Source organism: Hordeum vulgare, chromosome 7H, assembly GCF_904849725.1.
Source record: "Hordeum vulgare subsp. vulgare chromosome 7H, MorexV3_pseudomolecules_assembly, whole genome shotgun sequence".
In the NCBI taxonomy this organism is placed as follows: domain Eukaryota; kingdom Viridiplantae; phylum Streptophyta; class Magnoliopsida; order Poales; family Poaceae; genus Hordeum; species Hordeum vulgare.
The window spans coordinates 300,772,788-300,796,519 of record NC_058524.1 but is presented as its reverse complement, the minus strand read 5'-3'; the positions used below and the strand labels follow the sequence as shown (position 1 = coordinate 300,796,519).

At 50.0% G+C, this 23,732-nt stretch overlaps 1 protein-coding gene across 4 annotated transcripts in view; it reads right to left on the bottom strand.

The window, feature by feature from the left end:
- The window catches only part of LOC123407534 (chloroplast envelope membrane protein), a 33,343-nt gene extending 10,420 nt beyond the window's left edge, over nucleotides 1-22,923 (bottom strand). The window contains exons 1-7 of one of the 4 annotated variants that reach the window (XR_006612628.1): nucleotides 21,821-22,916; nucleotides 21,524-21,609; nucleotides 21,252-21,425; nucleotides 20,967-21,081; nucleotides 20,338-20,435; nucleotides 1,903-2,038; nucleotides 1,333-1,468 (exon numbers count right to left, since the gene is read on the bottom strand). Coding sequence is in view for 3 of the 4 variants with exons in the window: in XM_045100695.1 (XP_044956630.1) it covers nucleotides 1,400-1,468; nucleotides 1,903-2,038; nucleotides 20,338-20,435; nucleotides 20,967-21,081; nucleotides 21,252-21,425; nucleotides 21,524-21,609; nucleotides 21,821-22,420 (1,278 nt within the window). In the remaining variant the exon portion in view is untranslated. Of the gene's footprint in view, nucleotides 1-1,036; nucleotides 1,469-1,902; nucleotides 2,039-2,303; nucleotides 2,815-13,440; nucleotides 13,494-20,337; nucleotides 20,436-20,966; nucleotides 21,082-21,251; nucleotides 21,426-21,523; nucleotides 21,610-21,820 lie in introns of those variants that run through there. The other 3 variants (XM_045100695.1, XM_045100697.1, XM_045100696.1) reach the window with 3 other exon arrangements.
- Nucleotides 22,924-23,732: the final 809 nt, after the last annotated feature.

Below are 23,732 nucleotides of genomic sequence, written 5' to 3'. Positions count from 1 at the left end.
CTACCGAATGGATTTACAACTCACTGTTCTAAGTCAATGTGGTGTGGGTCCAATCTTGTGTAGTTATAATTCTTCAGTTGATCCCACTGATTCCGAGGGTCTTATGACGCTCATCTTGGTGGTTACACTTACGAATTTATAAGCCAATTATCATACGTTGATCCCAGACTTCCGGTTAAATACAGTCCCAGTACCAGAATGATGGCATCTGATTGGACCCCATTCGTGGTGATCATTTATCAATACACAGTGCTGGAGTAGTGGCACCTCATTGCTAAGCACTCATGGTGATCTTTACTTACACTGATCCCCGCTTTCCAGTTAAATTGTGTACGGAGTTACTCCTATATCGCTTATCTTCGAATTTGGCTGGCTATACTCACTGCTTTTTATGCATTTCTTGGACATGGAGTTGGCTTTTTTAGGTGATTTGGTTTGAGATTTGTATTCAGCTGGCATCTTGTTTCTTGGTTTTGATTGCTTGTGAGTACATTCAATGTACTGACCTGGCTTGTTGATTTTGGCCAGATCCTGAGGATGACCCCTATGCTTGTGGAGATACCGTTGACTTTGCCGACTAGGATGTGTCCCAGGACTATTCCCAAGTGTGTTATGAGCTCCACCACCGCCTACGCTTCCGCTTAGTCTATTACCCTGATATAGGCCTGTTACGCCTAAATAATGTACAGATGTTGATGCACTAAGTCTGCCTTTTCAGCCGGATCCCCTATTATTGTAACATCAGGACCCTTTCTTATCATGAGCATTAATAAAGAGTTGGTTTGGTATTCTTGTGTTCAAGTGAATGTATGTCATAGGATGAGATTTTGGGCTGGCATACAACACCACGGGTTATTGAACTGGTGCGTGACATCTCGTGTTCTTCCTCAAATTCACTTTCAATTCATTAAGATCGAGCCACCCCTACTATTTGCCCTGTATTAGACTTGTTTACAATTGTTTGGGATTTAGGCATTCTTTTACTTCATTTATAAAAAGATTGGAACATTTGAAGTTTCAGTCACCTGAACAAGAATCAAGAAATAGTATAACTATATTGAATACACCATCACAAAGAGTTGTGTTAAATTACACTTGCAATTTGCCAGCTATTATTGCTGTTCTCTTCAGAAAAATTGGCAACGGCATACTGAAAAACGAGCTTCAATATAATTTAAGGTCTTTCATCAAAAAATATAACTGAAGGGTGAAAAAGGATGCACTTCTATTCTCTTCGATGAATAACCGAATCAGTGACAGGTAGTTTTTTCACTATTTATAAAACATTGGCAGCAACACAAGTAGGAGCCAACAGTACATTTAAGTCCATACCTGGATTGTGAACTTCTACTAGCAATTTCCTAAAGGAAGGAACTAAAATTCCTGATGGAAAGAATTCCTAGTGACGCCTTATTTCGTCCAAGATGTTTCCCACACTAGGTGATAATCTTGGAAGGTATTTGTACACCTGCAAAATATGGAAACTAATCTAAATATGCCGATCTTATCCATAGAATAGGTATTCCTAATTATGACTTGAGCCATTGGTAGTTGTACATTACAGTGAATTGTTAGTAACACTTATGCGGAGTAGTTTCAGGAAAATGAAGTTGCATTGCATCATCCAAAAGATATAGCTACTAAATGTTGGAGCAATTTCAAATATAATTTGTTAACAAGAATATTAAATTTAAAGCAATTTGATGGGTTAGTGCCGGAGTTGCTGAAATGTGGAATGAAAGAAAGTCTGAAGCATATTGGTTCAAACATCTTGTACAAGTTTTATTATGAAAAGAACTTTCAAAATTATTATGAGTTTTAACAGCAAATATGATTTTCTTTAACATTAAATATAGTGTCATGTCCCTTGTAGCTTGACTTTAAGGTAGAGAGTAGACCTACCCAAAATTTTATAAATACGTCCAGGGCAACTGGAACCAAACAAACGAAAAAGGTGACTGCAGCTTGATCGGTTTCCAGTCCATAGTGGTCAAGAATAATTTCCACCAACGAATGCCAACCTGCCTCTGAATGGTACCTGTGACATTACAGCTAGATATTGTTCATATAGTCGACAAGATCACAGATGGTAATTAACAAGGACAGAGGGCAAAACAAAACAATACTCCCTCCGGTCCTAAATATAAGTCTTTTTACTAAGGAACTACATACGGATGTATATAGACATACTTTCGAGTATAAATTCACTCATTTTGCTTCGTATGTAGTCCCCTAGTGAAATCTCTAAGAAGACTCATATTTAGGAACGGAGGGAGTAGTCTTCACATACATGCACATGAAAATAATAATAAAACATAAGCATGTTAGGAATGAGCAACTGACATTCACAAGGGGCCAAGGGCCAGTACTTATACAAGTGATAAAAGGCAAGAAAACCCCTGATACAATGGGGATATACACCAAAGGGACTATACACATCTAACACCCCCCTCAAACTCATGGTGGGTCAACAACACTGAGTTCGGAGAGAAAGAACCCATGCTGCGCTCGAGTCTGTGCCTTGGTGAAGAAGTCCGCCAACTGTAACTCAGAGGGTACATAGTGAAGAGCGAGAGTCTGATCTTGCACAGCAGCACGCACAAAGTGGGCATCCACACCGATGTGCTTGGTGAGCTCATGCTTCACCGGATCTCGCGCGATACTGAGAGCACCTGTGTTGTCGAACAGTAAGGGAGTCGATGTAGTAGCAGACACACCAAAGTCCTCAAGTAACCATCGTAACCAGATCACCTCAGATGTCAGCATAGCCATCGGACATAACTCAGCCTCGGTACTCGAGCGAGAAACTGCAGTCTGATGAAAGAGCCACCAAGAAAAACAAAGTAAGCAGATAGCGAGCAGCGATCAGAGGGATCACTAGCCCACGTAGCATCAGAGTAGGACTGGAGCTGTAGTGAGCTAGAGCGGGGAAAGAAAAGGCGATGAGAGATCGTGCCACGAAGATATCGTAGAACACGGAGGAGGTGACTATAGTGGACAGAGGTAGGGGCTGCAACAAACTGACTGAGAATGTGGACAGGATAGGAGATGTCAGGACGCGTAACAGCAAGATAGACAAGGCTCCCAACAAGGTGACGATAGCGAGTGGGATTAGGAAGAGGATCACCGTCCGTAGCACGAAGCTGAACGTTGAGCTCCATAGGAGTCACAACAGTGCGCTCATCACCGAGAGCGGAGCGAGCAAGAAGATCCTGAGTATATTTTTCCTGGGAGATGAAGAAGCCGTAAAGAGTCGAAGAAATCTCAATCCCAAGAAAATAGCGAAGGGGACCAAGATCAGACATGAGGAACTAGTCGCGAAGGCAGGCCTTAACAAATGCAATGTAGTCGGAGTCATCACCAGTGATGATCATGTCATCAACATAGAGAAGGAGAAGAGTCCGACCACGAGAAGATGTGTGAACGAACAACACGGGGTCATGATCACTGGGAGAGAAGCCCGCGGCAGTCACCACAGAGGCGAAATGCTCAAACCAGACGCGAGGAGCCTGTTTTAGACCATATAGTGAGCGGTGAAGACGGCAGACCATACCATTAGGAGCATGGTACCCCGATGGTGGCTGCATATAAACCTCCTCACGCAACTCACCATTGAGAAAAGCGTTCTGAACGTCAAGTTGAGACACAGACCAATGGCGACCAGAGGCCACAGCAAGGAGAGTGCGGACGGTGGTCATGTGGGCTACGGGAGCGAAAGTCTCATCATAATCGCGTCCTTGCTCCTGCTGAAAACCACGAGCAACAAGGCGAGTTTTGTAGCACTCAAGAGAACCATCGGAGCGAGTCTTAATCTTATATACCCACTTGCAGGTGATGGGACGAACACCGGAAGGAAGGGAAACCAGATCCCAGGTGCCATTGCGCTCAAGGGCAGCAAGCTCCTCGGCCATCGCAAGCTGCCATTCAGGCTGAGTCATGGCAGTCCGATAGGAAATGGGCTCAGCCACAACGGTCAGGAGAATAGCGATCAGGCGGGGGGCGAGGCCGAGCACAAAGGTTATGGACCGGGGGAGGCGTGAGGGGAGGCGCTCCGGAAGTGGAGAGCGCATCAGTAGGATCATCTTCACTACGAGGGCGGTGAGTGTAGTGGAGAGGAAAAGGAGAGACGGATGATGAGGGTGGGGAGGAGGATGGAGGGGAAGGAGATAAGAATGGTGAGGGTGGGGCGGAGGATGGAGGGGAAGATGGTGTCGGTGGTGGATGAGGAAGAGTGAGAGGTGCCAAAGGAAGGGGGGGACAGGAGGCACATAGGAGGAGGTATCGGGAAGAAGAAGAAAGGAAAGGTCGTCCATAGAAAAGCGCGAGGAGGAAGGGCGAGGGTAGTACGAACGAGACTCATCGAAAGTCACATCACGCGAAATGCGCAACCGACGACCAACAGGATCCCAACAGCGATAGCCCTTGTGCTCATCGTTGTAGCCAAGAAAAACACACTCGACTGACTGGGCAGTCAGTTTGGTGCGTTCTCGCGGGGCAAGAAGGACGTAGCAAACACACACAAACATACGGAGAGCTGAGTAGTCAGGAGAACGACCAGTGAGACACTCCATCGGAATGCCACCCTGCAAGGCAGTCGATGGCTGAATGTTGATGAGATAGGTGGGTGCGGAAACGGCCTCAGCCCAAAAGGAGATGACGATGCTTGCGTTCTGTAACGCCATTCTGAGCATGGGCACCAGGACATGAGAACTGAGCAAGAGTACCCTGTTTCGCGAGAAAGGCATGTAACATCTGGGAGATATACTCTCCAGCGGAGTCCACACGAAAAGTGCGAATAGGCGTGGAAAACTGGGTGTGAACCATGGCAGCAAATCGTTTATATAGAGAGAGAACTTCGCTACGAGATTTCATAAAATAGAGCCAAGTGTAGCGAGAGAAATCATCAATAAATAGAACATAATAGCGATGGCCACCTTTCGAATCAAAAGGAGCAGGTCCCCATACATCAAAATGAACTAAGTCAAAAGGACGCTGAATACTGACTCACTAATAGGATAAGGTAATTGAGTCTGTTTGCCAAGCCTACAACCATTACAATGTAAAGATACATCTTCGGATACAAACCCTAAGACACCCTGACGCACCAACGACGACAAGCAGGAACCACATAGGTGACCAAGTCGATGATGCCACTGTTGGAAGGTCACAGAAGAGGAGGCAACAAGAGCATGAGAACTGGCAGAAGTGGTGGCAGCGGAAGGAACATGAAGCCAATCAACCTCCCAAAGACCCTTCGGCTCACGGCGCCGAGGGCCAACACCAACCAGAACTTGGGTGTGAAGCTCCTGAATAGAGCAAGAGTAAGTGTCAAGAATCAACCAGAATCAGTAAGTTGGGCAGCAGAGAAGAGATTCATGGTAAGACGGGGAACATGAGAAACACTAGGAACAGAAAAAGGAGTAGAAAGAGTGCCACGACTAGCAACAGGAAGAGGAGTGCCATCGGCAGTGAGAACATTAACATGCGAATCAAGAGGTTGAAGAGAATACAACGCGGAAGAATTAGAAGTCATATGAAAAGAAGCTCCAGAATCCAGAACCCACGAAGATGTACCTGACTGTGTAGGTGCCGATGGTGATGAAGGGGTGGGAGATGTCATAACTGCATCGGAACCCGTCGATGAAGAGCCAGAAGAAGCCAGGAGGCGCATGAGCAGGATAATGTCCTGGTCAGTGAGTGACGGAGTCAAGGAAGATGCAGGACTCCCACTGGAGGAAGAGCGCCTCTGGTCTCGCTGTTTCTGGCGACAATCAGCCTCTGGGTGGCCTGACCTGGAGCAGTAGCCACAGACTGTATCACGGCGCGATCGGCCCTTCTCAGTATAAGCAAGGCAACCCATCCCCCCTGCGGGTGTGGGCAGGAGTGGTGGTGCAGATGGCACAGGAGCTCGGACAGCCAACACAGAGGGAACCGCAAGCAACCCAGCAGAACGAAGGCGAGTCTCCTCAGCACGAAGCTCAGCAAGAACCTCTTTGATAGGAACACGACCTCGAGCAAGTAAGTGAGCACGCCGAGGCTCAAACTCGGAGCGGAGGCGAGCTAAGAACTCATGGACACGCTGAAACTCCAAGTCAGACAGTATAGTCTGGCAACAACGGCAGGCACCACACACAGTTGTCCGAAGAGAGTCAAGCTGGCACCAGATGGCGGAACTCTGTGTGTAGAACTCATCAACAGAAGAGTCACCTTGCTGAAAAGCATGCTCCTGTCGCACCACAGATAGGTATGGAGCATCACCAGAGGGCTGATAGCGCTGACAGAGATAAGACCACATTGTTGCAACGGTGTCGAGACCCATGAACTCCGAGGCAAACTGAGGGAGGACACTCGCAATGAGAACAGCAACAACCCGAGCATCATCGTTGCACCACTGAATGTAAGCAGACAAATCATCCCGGTAGACAGAAAGAGCATCTGAATAAGCAGATACATGTTGATCATAAGCATCGACCGCAGCAGCATCAAGAGCCTTGGCTGCATCCCGATCAGCCTGAGAAGCATTGGCAGCCAGAACAGGCGGCACCGGCGGGATAGGAGCCACGGGAGCAACAGGGCATGGCGGACAGGGGAGTTCACCAGAGAGAACGCCCCACAGCAGAAGACCACGCATGTGGATACGCATGAAGCCCACAAACTCAGCATAGTTGGTGTCGTCGAAGATCACCGAGCACCGAGGAACAGCAACATAGCTCAAAGAAGACATGATGAGCTCTTTGCTTTCTTCATCTTCTGTTTTTTTTGGTCAACCCAAATTTGGATAGGGCTCGAGCTCAGCGGCGGCGGCGACGGCAGCCAGTCGAGGCAGGCAGCAGCTGCGGCTCGAAGAGCAGCAGCCCGACAGGGAGTAGCCAGCGGGCGGCCGGATGAGGAGGGGGCGACGGCAGTCGCTGATAGCAGTCGCGTGAGAGCAGCAGCCGCGCTCGGTCCGGACGATGAGGGGGCGGCGGCAACCGTGGAGAGGAGCAGCCGCACGAGGGCAAGGCGTGGCCAGCAGCGGCGGATGCGGACGGGGCCATGCGTGAGGCGGTCGGACCCGACGAAGGCAGGCGGGGCGGCGGCAACCAGGGACTCGGCCAGGCAAAGAGGCAGCCGGTGGCACAAAGCAGAAGCTCAGCCCGACGAGGAGAGAACGGCCAGGGCGGCCTGACGAGGGGAACCGAAGGGGCCGGAGCAGCTAGCAGTGACGGCGGCGGTGGAGGGAGAGAGCACGGAGCTGCAGCGTGCGGGAGGAGAACCTAAGCATCTGATACCATGTTAGGAATGAAATGTTAGGAATGCAACTTATGTTTATTGAAGGCCCAAGGGGCATATATATATTACACAAGACTTGAGGTGCAAGAAAAGTAAACATAGACTAATAAGGACTTCCTAGACTAATACTGATAGACTAATGAGGACTCCTAGACTAATACTAATACTTCCTAACACCCCCCCTCAAATGCAAAGCGTATGCAATAGCATTGCATTTGAAGAAGTGTAATACTAAAAAAAAAACAATGATAATCCAAATCCGCGTCTTGAGAGTGTCGTCGTAGCATGAAGAGTCTTCAAAACTTGTCGAGTCGCCGAAGGAGAGAACGAAGAGATGGCACATCAGTAGACACCGCATCACTTGAAGATACAAGATAAGTATCAAGAAAAGATGGGTTGTCAAAAGAAGATAGCACATCAAGAGGAAGACACCGAAGAGATGGCACATCAGAGGAAGACACCGCATCACTTGAAGATACAACAAAAGTATCAAGAGAAGATGGGTTGTCAAAAGAAGATGGCACATCAAGAGAATAAAGCATTGTGCAGAAAATCATAGTCCACGACAACCGTCGGCGAAAGAAGCTCGGCGGATAAGGCACGATGGACGTAGATCGACAATGCAAAAGAAGTCCAGAAAATCCTATAGAAAACAACAAGGGCAAATAGGCCACAAAAGTTGCATAGAAAGGATCAGGACCAAAGAAAATGCCGACGGACTAAGGTATGGTGGACTCGCATGGCATGAGAAAACACAAAATACCAACGGATTTGGTGGACGCAGCGGAAAATATAGAAAACTAGAAAACACACACTAGATTAGGGATGATGGCAGCGGAAGAGAAAAAAAAATATCATGGCGAAGGGAATAGCAGTAGCACGCAAGCTGGACGTGCGGGAGCAGAACATGCAATCGGGAGCTAAGCAGTACACGCCACGACAAGGTAGCATGCAGCAGCAAGTGTGTAGCAGAGGCAGCGGTGGCCAATAGCATCATGTAGCAGCATGAGCAGCACCACGTAGCAGCAGTTTCTTTTCTTTTTTTTAGGAATCAGCCCTCAGCAGCAGCAGTTGACCACAAGATCGAAACAGCAGGGAAACAGCAGCAGCACGCAAGGGGGGGATTGTCAGGACCATCTTCAGTTAACACTTGCAGTTTCGTCAGTTATCCAACGGCTGATATCGTGTCTCTCCTGTACCGGTTCGTACCAGCCGTTGGATGAGACTGTTCACTGTCCGTTGCCGTTTTAACTGTAGCCGTTGTCGGTAAATCACCTGAGAGTTACTGTGGGTTAAACCCTCGCCTATAAAGCATGTCGGGTTGTGGCTTAGCTGGATCATTGATTCCTCTTGTTGTGCCTTTGAGCAAACGAATATTCCTCTTACAGTAATACAATTCAGATCGAGGTGATACTTTTTCCCTTTCCCCTTGCGCAAGAACACCCTCTCTGTCCCTCGGTCCTGACAAATTGGTAACAGAGCTGTCGATTCTCGGCCACAAGATGATAGAGTGATAGATTTCCCTCCCGATCCGTGATTCCCACCCTTTTCCCACCCTAGTTCCTAATCTCCACATGATGCAACAAGAGGCAGAAGAACAATTGGCACAGGAGATGGAAGAAAATTCAAATCAGGAACAACCTGAAGTTATCTCTGAAGGAGAACAAGCCATGTTCATCTCTGCTTTTGCTATGGGACAGCAATTGACTGTGCCTACACCTACAGTCATCATACACATCAATGGAAAAAGAGCTGTGGCCCTACTGGATTCTGGTAGTACATCTTCATTTTTAAATCAAGATTTTGCAATTAAAGCTAAACTGTCAGTTAATTCCAGTTAAACCAAGGTTGATAGCTGTAGCAGGAGGAGGAACATTAGTATCTGAAGTAGTAATTCCTCAATGCACATTTCAGTTAGGCAAGTTGAAGTTGTAGCACAGTTTCAGGTCCATATCTCTACCCAGTCATGATGCTATTCTAGGATATGATTGGTTTACAGCTGTGAGTCCAGTAGCATTTGACATTTTCAAACAGCTATTTAGCTTTACAGTTCAAGGACAGCAGACAGTTACTACTGCCATGTTTACCAATGCTGAAAGTTTGAAATAAGTTAAAGCAGAGAAAATGGATAAGTTGCTTGATAAGGGTGTGGAAGTGTTTCTAGTGCAAATCAACAACATCATGATGAATGCACCTGAGGGTTGCAAAACTCCTCCTCAAGTACAGAAACTACTTCTGGAATATGCTGATTTGTTTGAAGAACCAACAGGTCTTCCTCCTCAGGCCTTGTTTGGTTGCAACGGATTTGAAAGGGATTGGAGTGGATTGGGGAGGATTAAATCCCCTGTAAGTCAAAATCCACCTCAATCCCCTCCAATCCTCTTCAATCCCCTTGTGGTGGGGATTAACCGAACAAGCCCTCACAGAGCCTTGGATCACACAATTCCTTTAATCCCAGGGGCTACTCCTCCCCAAGTAAGACCTTACAGGGTTCCACATCATCAAAAACAGGAAATGGAGGATCAAATCAAAAAGTTATTAGCTGCTCATTTTATCAGACACAGCCAAAGTCCTTATGCAGCTCCTGTTATATTAGTTAAGAAGAAAGATGGATCAATGAGACTTTGCACTGATTTCAGAAGATTAAATTCCTTGACAGTCAAAAACAAGTTTCCCATTGAAGATTTATTGGATGAATTGAATGGGGCTACTTATTTTTCCAAACTGGATTTAAGGTCTGGCTACCATCAAATCAGAATGAGTCCTGAAGATATTCCTAAAACTGCTTTCAGAACCTTCTTAGGACATTTTGAATATTTAGTCATGCCTTTTGGATTATCCAATGCTCCTGGCACATTTCAGGAATTAATGAACACTATTTTTGCACCCCATCTGAGAAAGTTTGTGCTGGTTTTCTTTGATGACATACTGATTTTCAGTAAAAATCTCAAAGAACATTTGGAACATATCAAAATAGTTCCGGAGACACTGAAGACCCATAGTCTCTTTGCTAAGTTGTCCAAGTGTGTATTTGCTGCTCAACAAGTAGAATACTTGGGACATGTTATTTCTGCTGCAGGGGTAGCAACAGACCCTAAGAAAATATCAGCTATTGCTGAATGGCCTACTCCTGATACAGTAACTAAACTAAGAAGTTTCTTGGGGTTGGCAGGGTACTATAGAAGGTTCATTAAAGGATATGGAGTAATTTGCAGACCCCTTCATGATGTGTTAAAGAAAGGAAAATTTTCTTGGCAAGCAGCTCAAGATGCAGCTTTCAAACAGTTGCAAGCTGCACTGATATCTGCTCCAGTACTAGCATTACCTGATTTCAGCAAACCATTTGTGTTAGAAACTGATGCTTCAGGGAAAGGAATAGGAGTTGTGCTCATGCAAGAAGGCAGACCAATTTCTTACTATAGTTCTGCTCTCTGCCCTAGAAATGCTGCTCTGTCAACATATGAGAAAGAAGCTCTAGCTATTCTGGAAGCCCTTAAGAGATGGAGACACTATCTATTGGGAAATGACCTGACAATCAAGACAGATCAACAGTCTCTGAAATTCATCACTGATCAAAAGCTTACTGAGGGGATACAGCACAAACTGATGATGAAACTATTGGAGTTCAATTTCACAATCCAATACAAAAAGGGAGTTTTCAACAAGGTAGTTGATGCCTTATCCAAAGTACTTCCTGGCTGTATGGCAATCTCTGTAGCTACTCCTACTTGGGCACAGGAGTTAGTGGAAAGTTATCAACAAGATAAAGACAGTAAAACAGTCTTGGAAAAGCTGCTACTACAAGAAAATCAAGCTGATTCTGATTATACACTGCATTCAGTGATCATCAGATACAAGGGCAGAATTCTGGTAGGTAACATTCCTGCTTTGAGAACTAAGCTACTAGCAGCCCTCCACAGTTCACCAGTAGGGGGACATTCTGGAAATAGAGCAACTTATCAAAGAGTTAAGCATATCTTTTACTGGCCTGGGCTAAAGAAAGCAGTAGAAGAGTTTATTGCTTCTTGTCCTATATGTCAGAGAGCTAAACATGAAAACTGTCTTCAACCTGGATTGCTAGATCCTTTGCCTGTTGCAGACTTGGCTTGGCAACACATATCCATGGATTTTATTGAGGGATTACCAGTATCAAAAGGCTATGATGTGATCATAGTAGTGGTGGACAGATTCACTAAGTATGCTCATTTTATTCCCTTGTCACATCCTTACACTGTGCTGAGTGTGGCCCAAGCATTTGTGGATCAGATAATCAGATTACATGGTCCTCCCAAACTGATCATTTCAGATAGAGACAGGATATTCACTAGCAAGCTCTGGAAGGATATTTTTACTGCTCTAAAAGTGGAATTAAGATACAGCACAGCTTATCATCCACAAACTGATGGCCAAACAGAGAGGACCAACCAATGTTTAGAAACCTATCTAAGGTGCATGACCACTACTGCTCCTAGTAAGTGGTTTTCCTGGCTATCTTTGGCAGAGTTCTGGTATAACTCCACTTACCATACTAGCTTAAAAATGTCCCCATTTCAAGCATTATATGGTTATCCTCCCCCAATGATCAGTGAATTAGCTATACCTGGGCCAGATGATGAGGAAGCACAAGACTTCTTAACAGTGAAACAACAAATGCTGGACCAGCTCAGAAACAACTTAATAGTGGCCCAGAACAGGATGAAGAAATATGCTGATTTAAAAAGAGTGGAGAGGTCTTTTCAAGTGGGAGAACTGGTTTATCTGAAAATGGCTCCATACAGATTGGCAGCTTTTGGATTCGGAGGAGCTCTCAAGTTACAAAACAAATTTTATGGACCTTTCATGATCATACAGAAGATTGGCAAATCTGCTTACAAGTTACAATTTCCAGAACATGTCAAGATTCACCCAGTTTTCCATGTGAGCCAGCTCAAGAAACATGTGGGATCTCACTCTATCCCTAGTCCTAATCTACCAATGGTTTTGGCTGATGGTTCCATCAAAATGGGTCCTGCTGCAGTTCTTCAGGTTCGGCAGATTCCCAGACACAACATTCCAGTTGTTCAGTGGCAAGTGCAATGGGAAAATTTGTCACCAGCTGAGGCTACGTGGGAAGATGCTGATTTCATCAAGTATACTTTTCCGGACTTCTTCAAGCAGACGACTTCCCAATGGCGCCACGACAGGAACACGCTGTGAGGACACGTCGTGCCTAAGAAGGGGGCAATGTCAGGACCATCTTCAGTTAACACTTGCAGTTTCGTCAGTTATCCAACGGCTGATATCGTGTCTCTCCTGTACTGGTTCGTACCAGCCGTTGGATGGGACTGTTCACTGTCCGTTGCCGCTTTAACTGTAGCCGTTGTCGGTAAATCACCTGAGAGTTACTGTGGGTTAAACCCTCGCCTATAAAGCATGCCGGGTTGTGGCTTAGCTGGATCATTGATTCCTCTTGTTGTGCCTTTGAGCAAACGAATATTCCTCTTACAGTAATACAATTCAGATCGAGGTGATACTTTTTCCCTTTCCCCTTGCGCAAGAACACCCTCTGTGTCCCTCGGTCCTGACAGGGATCTGGTGGTCTGGCCTCTGGGGAGGACCGGACCGGACAAGCCGAACTTCCGTGTGTAAACCACGATGGCGACCGCGGAGGATAAGGAGAAGACTACGGAGGTCTGCCAGCAGGAGATCGGGATCCAGCGACGGGAACGGCGGCTGGAGCAGGAACAGGAAAGAAAAAAAAAGGATCGTGAGGACGAGTTGCGGCGTCCGGAGACCTAAACCTAGGCTCTAATACCATGTTACGAACGCAACTTATGTTTATTGAAGGCCTAAGGGGCATATATATATTACACAAGACTTGAGGTGCAAGGAAAGTAAACATAGACTAATAAGGACTCCTAGACTAATACTAATAGACTAATGAGGACTCCTAGACTAATACTAATACTTCCTAACATGACCAACTGACATTCACAAGGGGCCAAGGGCCAGTACTTATACAAGTGATAAAACGCAAGAAAACTCCTGATACAATGTAGATATACACCAAAGGGACTATACACATCTAACAAGGTAGACTTACAGAACTACTCGTTAGCTATTAAATATGGAAATATGTTGCATGAAGCATAAATACAAACTCGTACAGGTAGGGTTCATTTTTCTTACAGCAGTTCAGATGCATGTGTTAATAAGCTTCTAAAGCGCAAAATAACCTGGTTCTGCAGTTACATGAAACTAAAAGGTATGTAAAATTCAATATTTCCTGACCAGATGGTGAAGAACATTAAATATCCAAACTCGTTGGTTTATTAAGATTCTGACACATAAAATAAGCTATAAACATCTCATAGAAGGCAGAAAAGAACGAAAAAAATCTTATGCGCGCTTCAGTCACCTCTATTTATTTTTAAATGAACAGTTTACTTCATCACCGAGAGAAATAACAAGAACACTAAAGCTACAGACAGCACGATGTTTACTCAGTTCTATTTCTAGGATCACTTGTAACTATATATGCATTGTTCTAAATGGGAAATTCAGAGAACAGAATTATTAAAACATCGACCACTACATACAAATATAATGAGGGGAAAAAGTTATTCTCGAGGGCTCCGCTCCTCTCCTCCCCGCTCCCTCGCCCCTAGCCTGGTCGAGCACCCCCCCCCCCCCCCCCCCCCCCCGCCGCCGTCTAGCCCACCGGCTGCCCCCTCCGACGACGGCCGCGACGCGCGCGGCCACCACCGCGAGGACCGCTGGAAGGATTCGGACAGCTCCTCCTCCGGCATGCGCTCCTACCGCGACGTCGCCCGCACCCCTCCTCCTCCGCCGTCGGCGCGCCAGCTGCAGGCAGCTCCCGCCACGCCCCTGCGCGCACCTGCATCGACCCACCTGGCCCCCCGCTCGGAGGTCCACCGCATGGAGGATGCGGCGACGACCGCAGCCGACGCTGGCGGTACCTGGGAGTTGCCGAGGAGCAGCAAACGCCGCAATGCCCGCCGCGCGGACGCCCCCACGCCGCGCCTCCGCCGCAGCCCCACGCCGGAGGAGTCGGCGGGCCTCTGCTTCTGCTGCCTCGACCCGGGCCACCCCGTCCGCAACTGCATGAACAGGCTCCGGTGCCGGCGCTGCCTTCTCCCCGGCCACAAGTCCAGGAACTGCACGCCTGCGCGTCGGGCCCTGCAGACGGCGCTCGCTCCGCCACGGCGCCTGCTGTCGACCCCTCGGGTCCGGTGCGCGTCCTCATCCCACGCTCCGTCGAAATCGAGGAGGCTGAGGCGGTGCTGCAACGCGGGATGGTGGCCACCATCACAGGCTCCAGGCCACCCGTCGCTGCCGACGAGGTCGCAGACGCACTCTTCAACAACCTCGAGCTGCTCCCCGGCGACTTCTCGGTCCACCTCCACCACCCTGAGGTTTTCCTCATCATCTGCGCCTCGCAGGCCATCAAGGACCGGATCTACGGCGATCACCACATCGAAGGCCCCTCCTTCTCGCTGTCCCTCCGCCCTTGGAGCAAGCTCGCCCACACCGGTTGCGATAGCCTGGATCACCGCGTCGAGCTCGAGCTCCGCGGCGTCCCGGCGCAAGCTTGGAACCTGAGCACCATCGAGCAACTCCTTGGCGACTCCTATTGGGTTGAGCGCCTCCATCTGGAGACACGGTCCAGAGCTGACCTCGCCACTTTCAGGCTCTCCGGGTGCGCCCGCGACCCGGCGTCCATCCGTCGCCATGCCGTCCTCGAGATCGTCGAGTGCATCCCGTCGCGCGTCCCCTCACAGGCGCCCACGGTGCGCACCCTGACGTACCAGGTTTCCATCAGGGTGGTGCGCGAGGAGCAGGGCAGGCCTGCGCCGCCGCTGGAGAACCACGTTGACGGCCACGGTGGCGCCGGTGGAGCTCCCCCTCCTGGGCGCAAAGATGGTCGCGGCCCAGGCCGTCACCGTGGCCGCAAGCGTCGCCGCCCAACGCGCCCGCTGGCCGCGCTGACGACGCGACGCTCGACGCCCTGACCTAGGCCGCCGCAGGAGGCTCGCGCCGTTCCGACGGTGTCGCCATGGAAGCCATCTGGCGCTCCGCTGATCCCCGCTTTCGTACGGCGCCGCCGTTGGAGGCCACTGCCAGCGTGAAGGGGATGTCACCGTGGCCAGGGCAGGCCGGGGCCCATCACCATCGTCACCGTCCCAAAAGGGGAAAGCGTGTCTGGCAAAGGAAGGGCCGACAGCCTGACCCTGCATGAGCTGGGCCCTCCACGGTCCAAGATGCGACTGGGTTGCTTTTGGCAGGGACAGCTGGCGCCTCCCGATTGCCCAGCCGCCCTTCCTCGCCAGGCACGGGGCCCGCCACTCACCAGCCGCGATTGTCGCCTTCCGCGTACGAGCAGGATCCGTCCTGCTCCTCGCCAGGCACGCCCGACGCGCTGATCCCATTGACCCCAGATCCGAGGCGGGACGGTTGCGAGGCGGCCCCTGATTCGCTGCAGGACTGCGAGATGGTCCCTGACTCGCAGCCCCTGCTGCCTGCGATACCTGAGGAGGATACTTTGTCGGGGCAAAGCGCAACTTTGGCGGCGTCACCTGCTGACAGCCCGCGTTTGGACCGATCCGTGGTCATGCCAGCCCGCTCTTTCGGCTCGAAGCCTGATTCAAATCCCGCCGCTCTTGGGTTGGGCCTCGGGGTAAGCCCCTCGCCGCTACCACTCGAGACGCCCACCCCCCTCGGGCTAGGCCTTGGCGGCCTATCGGCTGGGCTGGACTTCGGCGCCTCCATCGAGCCCCGCTCTAAGCAGAGGCCGGCCAGCCCCTCCACCGCGGAAACGGCCCGCCCCACCGCATGTCGCTTCGCCTCGCCACCTATTACGCTTCGGAGATCGCGCCCGAGAACAGAAGCACGTCCAACTTCATGGACGCTGGGAGATTTTCTCGCGGCAGCCACCGGCCAGCTAAGGGCTGCCCTGCCGGCCCCAGGGAAGCGCCCTCGTCGCCAGACCATATGCTTCTCGCCGCGTCGTGGCCGCTCTGCTACATCGAAGGTCGCGGCCTCGGTGCCCCCCACCGCGGAGCGGCGGGTTCGCGTGCAGGTCCTGCGCACCCTGGGCATCATTGGCGCCAACCAGACGATCACTGTTGATGCGATGAAGGCCTACGAAAGGGTGTTTGCGACGGAAATCTCGGTTGACGTGCTCACAGCCATCGCCAAACTGGTCGATCGCGAGCTGCCCGCGAACACTGTCTCTGCTCCATGCACGCTTGTGCCTGCTGGCTGCCTCGCGGAGGTTTAGCCCGTTGTTGTAGTCCGATCGTCGAACTAGTTGTTTTATGGCTTACAACCTCAAGTTTGTGATCTGGAACGTACGCGGCCTGAACGCGCGTGCGCGACGCCTGGTGATTCGCTCGCTCATTGCTACGACCGACGTGTCGGTAGTATGCCTGCAGGAAACGAAGATGGAGCTTATCTGTCCCTCGATCGTCTTGGAGGCCCTGGGCCTCAACTTCGATGACTACATGTTCCTGCCCGCCGAGGGCACGCGCGGGGGCATCCTCCTAGCGTGGAAGAGCAGGGTCGTGACTATATCCGACCAATTGTTCACCACCAATGCCCTCACCGCTAGGGTCGCCACGTCCGAGGGCACTCCATGGTGGATCTCCGTAGTCTATGGCCCCCAGGATGACGACGACAAGGTCGCGTTCCTCCAGGAGATCCGGGACGTGTGTCGCGACTTCTCGGGCCCGTGGATGATTTGTGGTGACTTTAATCTGATCCTGTGCGACGAGGACAAAAACAACGGGAACTTAAACCGAAGGATGATGGGCCGCTTCCGGCGCTGCGTTAACGACCTCGCCCTGAGGGAGGTGTATCTCAACGGCCGCGGTACACGTGGTCTAACGCACAATCCCCGCCCACGCTGGTTCGCCTTGACCGTGTCCTCTGCTCGTCGGACTGGGAGGACGTCGTCAGCGAGTGCCACCTGCATTGCCTCGCTTTTGTGGTCTCCGACCACAGCCCCCTCCTGCTGGACTGCTCCCCCACGACCCCCTGCCCACCGTCGCTTCCGCTTCAAGGAGTTTTGGCTGCGCCTTGACGGATTCCAGGAGACGGTTGCGCAAGCCTGGGCGTCAGTGGATGATGCCGACCCTTTCCGCCGCCTTCTGCTACGCCTGCAGGCCACCGCCAGGAGACTCACCAGCTGGGGTGCGAAATCTGTTGGCAGCGTCAAGCACAAGCTCGCGCTCTGCAGGGTGCTCACCCTCAGCTTTGACAAAGCCCAGGAGGATCGGGCGTTGTCGCCGCATGAGGCATGGTTGCACAGAAGCCTGAAGCTCACCTTCTTGGGCTTCGCATCGCTGGAGCGTACCATTGCCCGACAACGGGCGCGCATCGCCTCGCTGAAGGATGGGGATGCCAACACCGCTTTCTTCCACCGGCAATGCTCCTATCGACGGCAAAAAAACACGATCTTCAGCCTGTCCACGGGGGACCAGATCCTCACCGAGCAGAGCGAGATGGCCGAGGCTGCATTCGTGCACTTCGACGACCTCATTGGCACGGCCCCTGATCGCGAGTGCACGCTCAACCTGGAGGACCTGATCGACCCCGCCGATGACCTCCAGGACCTCGATGCTCCTTTCACAGAGGAGGAAATCTGGGGCACGATCACGCGCATGCCTACGCGCTGGGGCCGGATGGCTTCACCGCGGAGTTTCTCCGTGCCTGCTGGGGCACCATTAAGCACGACGTCATCGCTGTCTTCCATCAGCTATATCAGCTGAGGGGCAGAGGATTTCACCGCCTCAACCAGGCCCTGCTATCCCTCCTCCCCACGCGCTCGGATGCCCAAGCCATCGGCAACTACCGACCCATCAGCCTCATCCACCTAGTCGCCAAGGTGTTTGCCAAGACGCTCTCCCTGCGCTTGGCACCGAAGCTGGACAGGCTGATCAGCAAGAACCAGAACGCCTTCATCGCCGGTCATTCCCTCCACGACAATTTCGTTCTCGTCCGGCAATCGATGCGCCTCCTGCACCAGCTGCGCGCGCCCCGGGTCTTGCTCAAACTTGACCTCGCGCGCGCCTTCGACACCATCTCATGGCCCTTCCTGTTCGAGGCGCTCCGTCGGTATGGCTTCGGGAGCAGATTCCTTGACTGGCTGGCCATCTTGCTGTCGTCCGCTTGCTCGCGGGTGCTGATCAACGGCGAGCCAGGTCCCCCTATTTGGCACCGCCGGGGGCTGCGGCAGGGCGACCCTTTGTCGCCCCAACTGTTCGTCCTCGCCGTGGACACGCTGGGACGCCTCTTTCGGCAGGCCATGTCCCTGGGCATCTTGGAGCAGCTGCACCCATGCCGCCCCATCCCGGTCATCTCGCTCTACGCGGACGACGTGGTACTGTTTTGCCACCCCTTCCCGAGCGACCTCGCCGCGATCAAGGCGATCCTGGAGCTTTTTGGGCGAGCCACGGAACTCCATGTCAACTACAGCAAGAGCTCAGCCACCATGCTCAACTGCGCTCCGGGAGACAGGGCGCTGATCACGGAGCTCCTTGGGTGCAAGATCGCGGACCTGCCGCTCACGTACCTAGGGATCCCTCTCACCATTCGGCGGCCCACTAGCGCCCAACTGCAGCCCCTGGTCGACACGGTTGGTGGCATGCTCCCCAACTGGAAGTCCAGGCTCATGAACAAAGCAGGCTGCCTAGCACTTGTCAAGTCCGTGCTCTGTGCCATCCCTATCCACCAAATCCTCGTCTTCGCCCCTCCGAAGAAGACGATCAGGCTCATGAGAAAATCGAGAGAGGATTCCTATGGGAGGGCCGCGCCGCCGCAAACGGCGGCAGCTGCCACGTCAACTGGCGTCGAATCTGCCGGCCCCTCCCCCTTGGCGGCCTCGGCGTCCAGGACATGGAGCGTGCTGGGCTCGCCCTACGGCTGCGGTGGCTCTGGTTCAGCCGCACTGACGAGGGCCGAGCTTGGCATGGCCTTGACCTCCAGTTCTCCAAGGAGGAGCACACCCTGTTCTTCGCCTCCACCTCACTCGCCGTGGGAGACGGCAGAACGGGCAAATTTTGGGAGGACCGCTGGATCAATGGCCGCTCCATCCGCGAGATCGCGCCACAACTCTATGCTTGCATCCCCAAGCACCGGCGCAAGCAGCGCACCATCGCAGAGGGCCTCTTGAACTATGCGTGGACACGATATATTCACGGAGACATGGGCATCCACGAAATCGGTCAATACCTGTTGCTGTGGCGTGAAACAGAAGGCACTGCCCTCAACGACCAGCCAGACCAGCTTATGTGGAGGTGGACCTCGAGCGGCTCCTACTATGCGCGCAGCGCTTACCTGGCAACCTTCCACGGCTCCGCTAGCTGCGACACATGGCAGCTGACATGGAGGAGCTGGGCTCCGCCACGCGTTAAATTCTTCCTCTGGCTCATCAGTCTGGACAGGTGCTGGACAGCGGACAGATCGCGCCGCCGCGGCCTGCAACACCATCCGCGTTGCGTCTTATGTGACCACGAGCCTGAAACGATGCGCCACCTGCTCGTCACCTGCCCCTTCTCGCGACATGTTTGGCATGAGACGCTCTCCTGGCTACAGCTGACCTGCCGACCGCCAGACCAAGAGGCCACACTGAACGACTGGTGGATGCACGCCAAGCTGGAGACGCCAAAGCCCATGCGCAAGGGGCTAGCCACCATCACTCACCTGGATGCTCTGGAAGCACCCCAACTCCTGTGTGTTCGACGGCGAGCAGCCATCCATCGCCCTGTTCACGACTAGGATCAGAGAGGAGCCATCCCTTTGGGTTAGGGCTGGGGCAGCCGGCCTTGGGGTGATCATGCCGCTAACCTGGGACGTTCACTAGTTCCTGTACTTTCGTTTTTTGCTCCCCGGTGAGCCTCCTCCTCGGAGACGTGTACTGCTAAACTATCTCCCTTTTCAATGAAATGAAACGCAGAGTCTTTGCGTTTTCTCGGAAAAAAAAAATCAGAGAACTAGAGAAATAAATGTATCATGGCACTAAAAGACAAATACAGCACATTTCAGAAATGAATTGATGTAACTTACCCTAGAAGGATATCTGACACTAAAATGATAAGAAAAGCCTTCCCACTGTCCGAGATATTGTTTAGCAACTTATATCCTGTGAACTTAAGCATTGCAACCTGGAAGCATAGGCGACAGTAAGAGCAAGATGCATGACAACTGAGAACAAGATAACTTGCCTATTATTAGGGGGAGAAAAAATATGCCATGATCATGCACAGAAAACGTGGACACCTGCACATTTTTAGTGATGATGGCAAAATAAAAGTTATCATTGAAATTGAGGTCATGTTAACACGACGTGATGTTAATATGACACTACCTTAAAACAAAACACAATCAAGTATGAACAGATCAGGGAAAACTTAGATCAGTTCACGTCTTCAAGTATTTGACATAACATTAGTCTTAACTCTTAACCTCTGAAGTTAATTAGTTATTCGCTAGGCCTGATAGCACAGCAATTTTGATGACTTATGATTTACTTTACAGAGAAAAAAAAATACAGATCCACATGGTACACGCCATCAAGACGAGATCCACATGGTACACGCCATCAAAACGAGTGCTATATGAACTTAATGGCACACTTTTACAATAGAAATATTTTTTTTTAAATAAGAAACTGTTTATACTATGTATGTACTTACTTCACTCTGGTTAAAATACATAAGAAGGAATAGGGCAACCCCATAAACCATATCAGACCAGATATTTCCAAATGCTTGTCGGTTTTCTAATCTCCATTCATCCCTCAGCTCTACCCTGATAAAGTAACAGAGCAGACCCGTTACAATTAAACAGATAAATTTATCGGGCTGCAAAACGATATTCCTGACTATCATTTTCACAGAAGAGAAGATGAATGTTCATGTCAAAATTGCAAGGGCACTTAATATAAGCAACAACTTGGCAAGAAGGAACAATAGCCTCACGCTTTTTCCCGCAACTCTGACCAGAACTCCTCATCAGAAAGTGGAGGAGATTTACCAATCTCTACTTCAAAACGGAATCTTGCTTTCTCAATATTTAGCTCCTTTATCATTTGAATCTTCTGACTGCGTCTTACATCAAGCAATTCAGCGGCAAGTGGTACCTTCTCGACATACCTGTTATTGTACAATCACCAATGTACTTGATTCTCTCAACAAATAATAAAACAGAAGAAAGGGAAGATCTGGAACGCCATAGCGGTAAGATGAATTACCTGTCTAGAAATGGCATCATAACATAGTCATGTACTAGAAAATCCAACACCCATGGAACAACGATCAGCAATGCTAGGAATTTAGCCTGCAGATTGCAATTTTCTTGTTAGATCCAGTTCCTCAACATCTCTATGTAACTTTCGTTGAAAAAGACCTAGAGCAATGTTGCACGGTAAAAAGGTTTGAGTTTATTGTTATAGTACTAGCTATAATAGTAGACCACATTGAAAAGCGGTACACAGTTGGTAGTAAAGATGATGAGAAAAATTATGTATTATAACTAGTGTTAGAAGTACCGATTTCGTCGAAGCGTGTAGAAAAACCCGGTCCTCAAACAACATGTCGTTGTAATCTTCATCAATAGTGTCCCTAAAAGCTTCAGCGATGCCCTTGTCCCTCACTATCTCCGTCGGATCATCAATTATCTGGTCTGACAGGCTGCCACCCCCGCCCCAATCACCATCGCCGGACGTGCTGCCCCAACCTATCCAATCCTCCCATGACCGCCCTTCTGCATTTTCAGCATCCTGCTGGGCTTCCCGGAGGTCGACAATTGCCTCAGCCTTGCTCTTCCACGTCTGGAACTTGCCATCCTCTGACAGGTCTTCGTTGCTTACAACCTGCTGGAGCAACTCATCATCCTCCCTCCAGCCGGCCAGGCTCTCTTCCTCATCGTTCCAGTCAGAGAACCACGCCTTCCACCATGGCTGCTGCCTCTTGGAACGCCTCCTCTTCTTGGCAAAACCCACCAGGCGGCTCCCCACCCTGACCCTCCTCCTCCACCTCTGCGGACCGACATCGAACATCTTGCATGCGTAAACCCTCCGGTGCCGGATCCTCTCCTCTACGGCGAGCCAGACCGCAACGCCGCTAGAGCTGACCACGTAGCAACTCATTGAAGGTCATGCAATGGAGACCACATCTTCCGGGCTACAGAACGGGGGCGGATGCACCTCTAGTGACCATGTGCTCACAGCCTCAAGGCATTCCCTTGTTACCACCAGTCGTCATTGCAAGGTAGCAATATCCGCACCAAGAAACCAAGAATTTTCGAAGTCCTTTGCAGAATCTGCGATTCGCAGCAACCAGGAGCCAGAGAATCCTATAGCCCCAGAGCACGCTGCGGTGACCAGGGAGGATGATGAGAATTTTCGAACTCCTTTGCAGAATCTGCAATTCGCAGCAACCAGGAGCCAGAGAATCCTATAGCCCCAGAGCACGCTGCGGTGACCAGGGAGGAGGATGCTCTTGGAGTATTAATTTGGACACGCGCTCCAGAGTGGCGTCCACATATATCTTTTGGCTGGGATGGATAAGGGAGGAACACGACTCAAGGCAAGGGCAACAGTGGCGCCGCGAAGCAAGGGAACGCCTATTCGGGAGCTCCTATCTGCGCTGGTCTACCCTAACGCTACTAACAACGAGGCTGGTTCTAACAGGGCAGTATCATATAATAGTAGCATAATATGATACTAGTGTATGATACTATATCCGTAATGCGTAGTATCATGTGTTAGTATCATAGAAGAGTACCAAGTGGCCAGCTTGATAAGCTATCAACAAAAATTGCAATCAAAATAGTATCATAGAAGATTTTATTTATTAACATGCATGGTACATAGTAGCACAACATTTAATATGATACGGTATCATAATATGATACTCAACCCTCTCTTTTCTTCATTTAATTTCATGTCACCTTATTAAATATGTCTAGTTGGCATGCATGATACTACTTATGATACTCCCATTACGACCAGCCTGAGGAGTAACATAGAATAGTAACATGTATATGTTATAAGTCTAAATTATATCTTTATAGTGGGTAGTAACATTTAACCTTTTATTTATTAGCCTATAGACTCATCTTGCCTTGGTATCCGTTATGTTACTCTAGTATGAGTAACATGTTAAGTTATTCAATTTCTCTCTCTTCTCATTAAGTAGGTGTCACATCATATTTTTGCTTAGGTGACATCTATGTTATTATCTATGTAACTCTCATTGTGGGTAGTCTAAGTAGTATTATACATGCCAACTAGGCTTATTTGATGATGTGACACATTATTAAATGAGAAAAAAGAGGATGTGGTATCATATTATGATATCGTATCATATTAAATGTTGTACTACTTTGTGTCATGCATGGCAATTAATAAGACAATCTAGATACTAACTTATGATATTATGCATTACGAAAGTAGTATC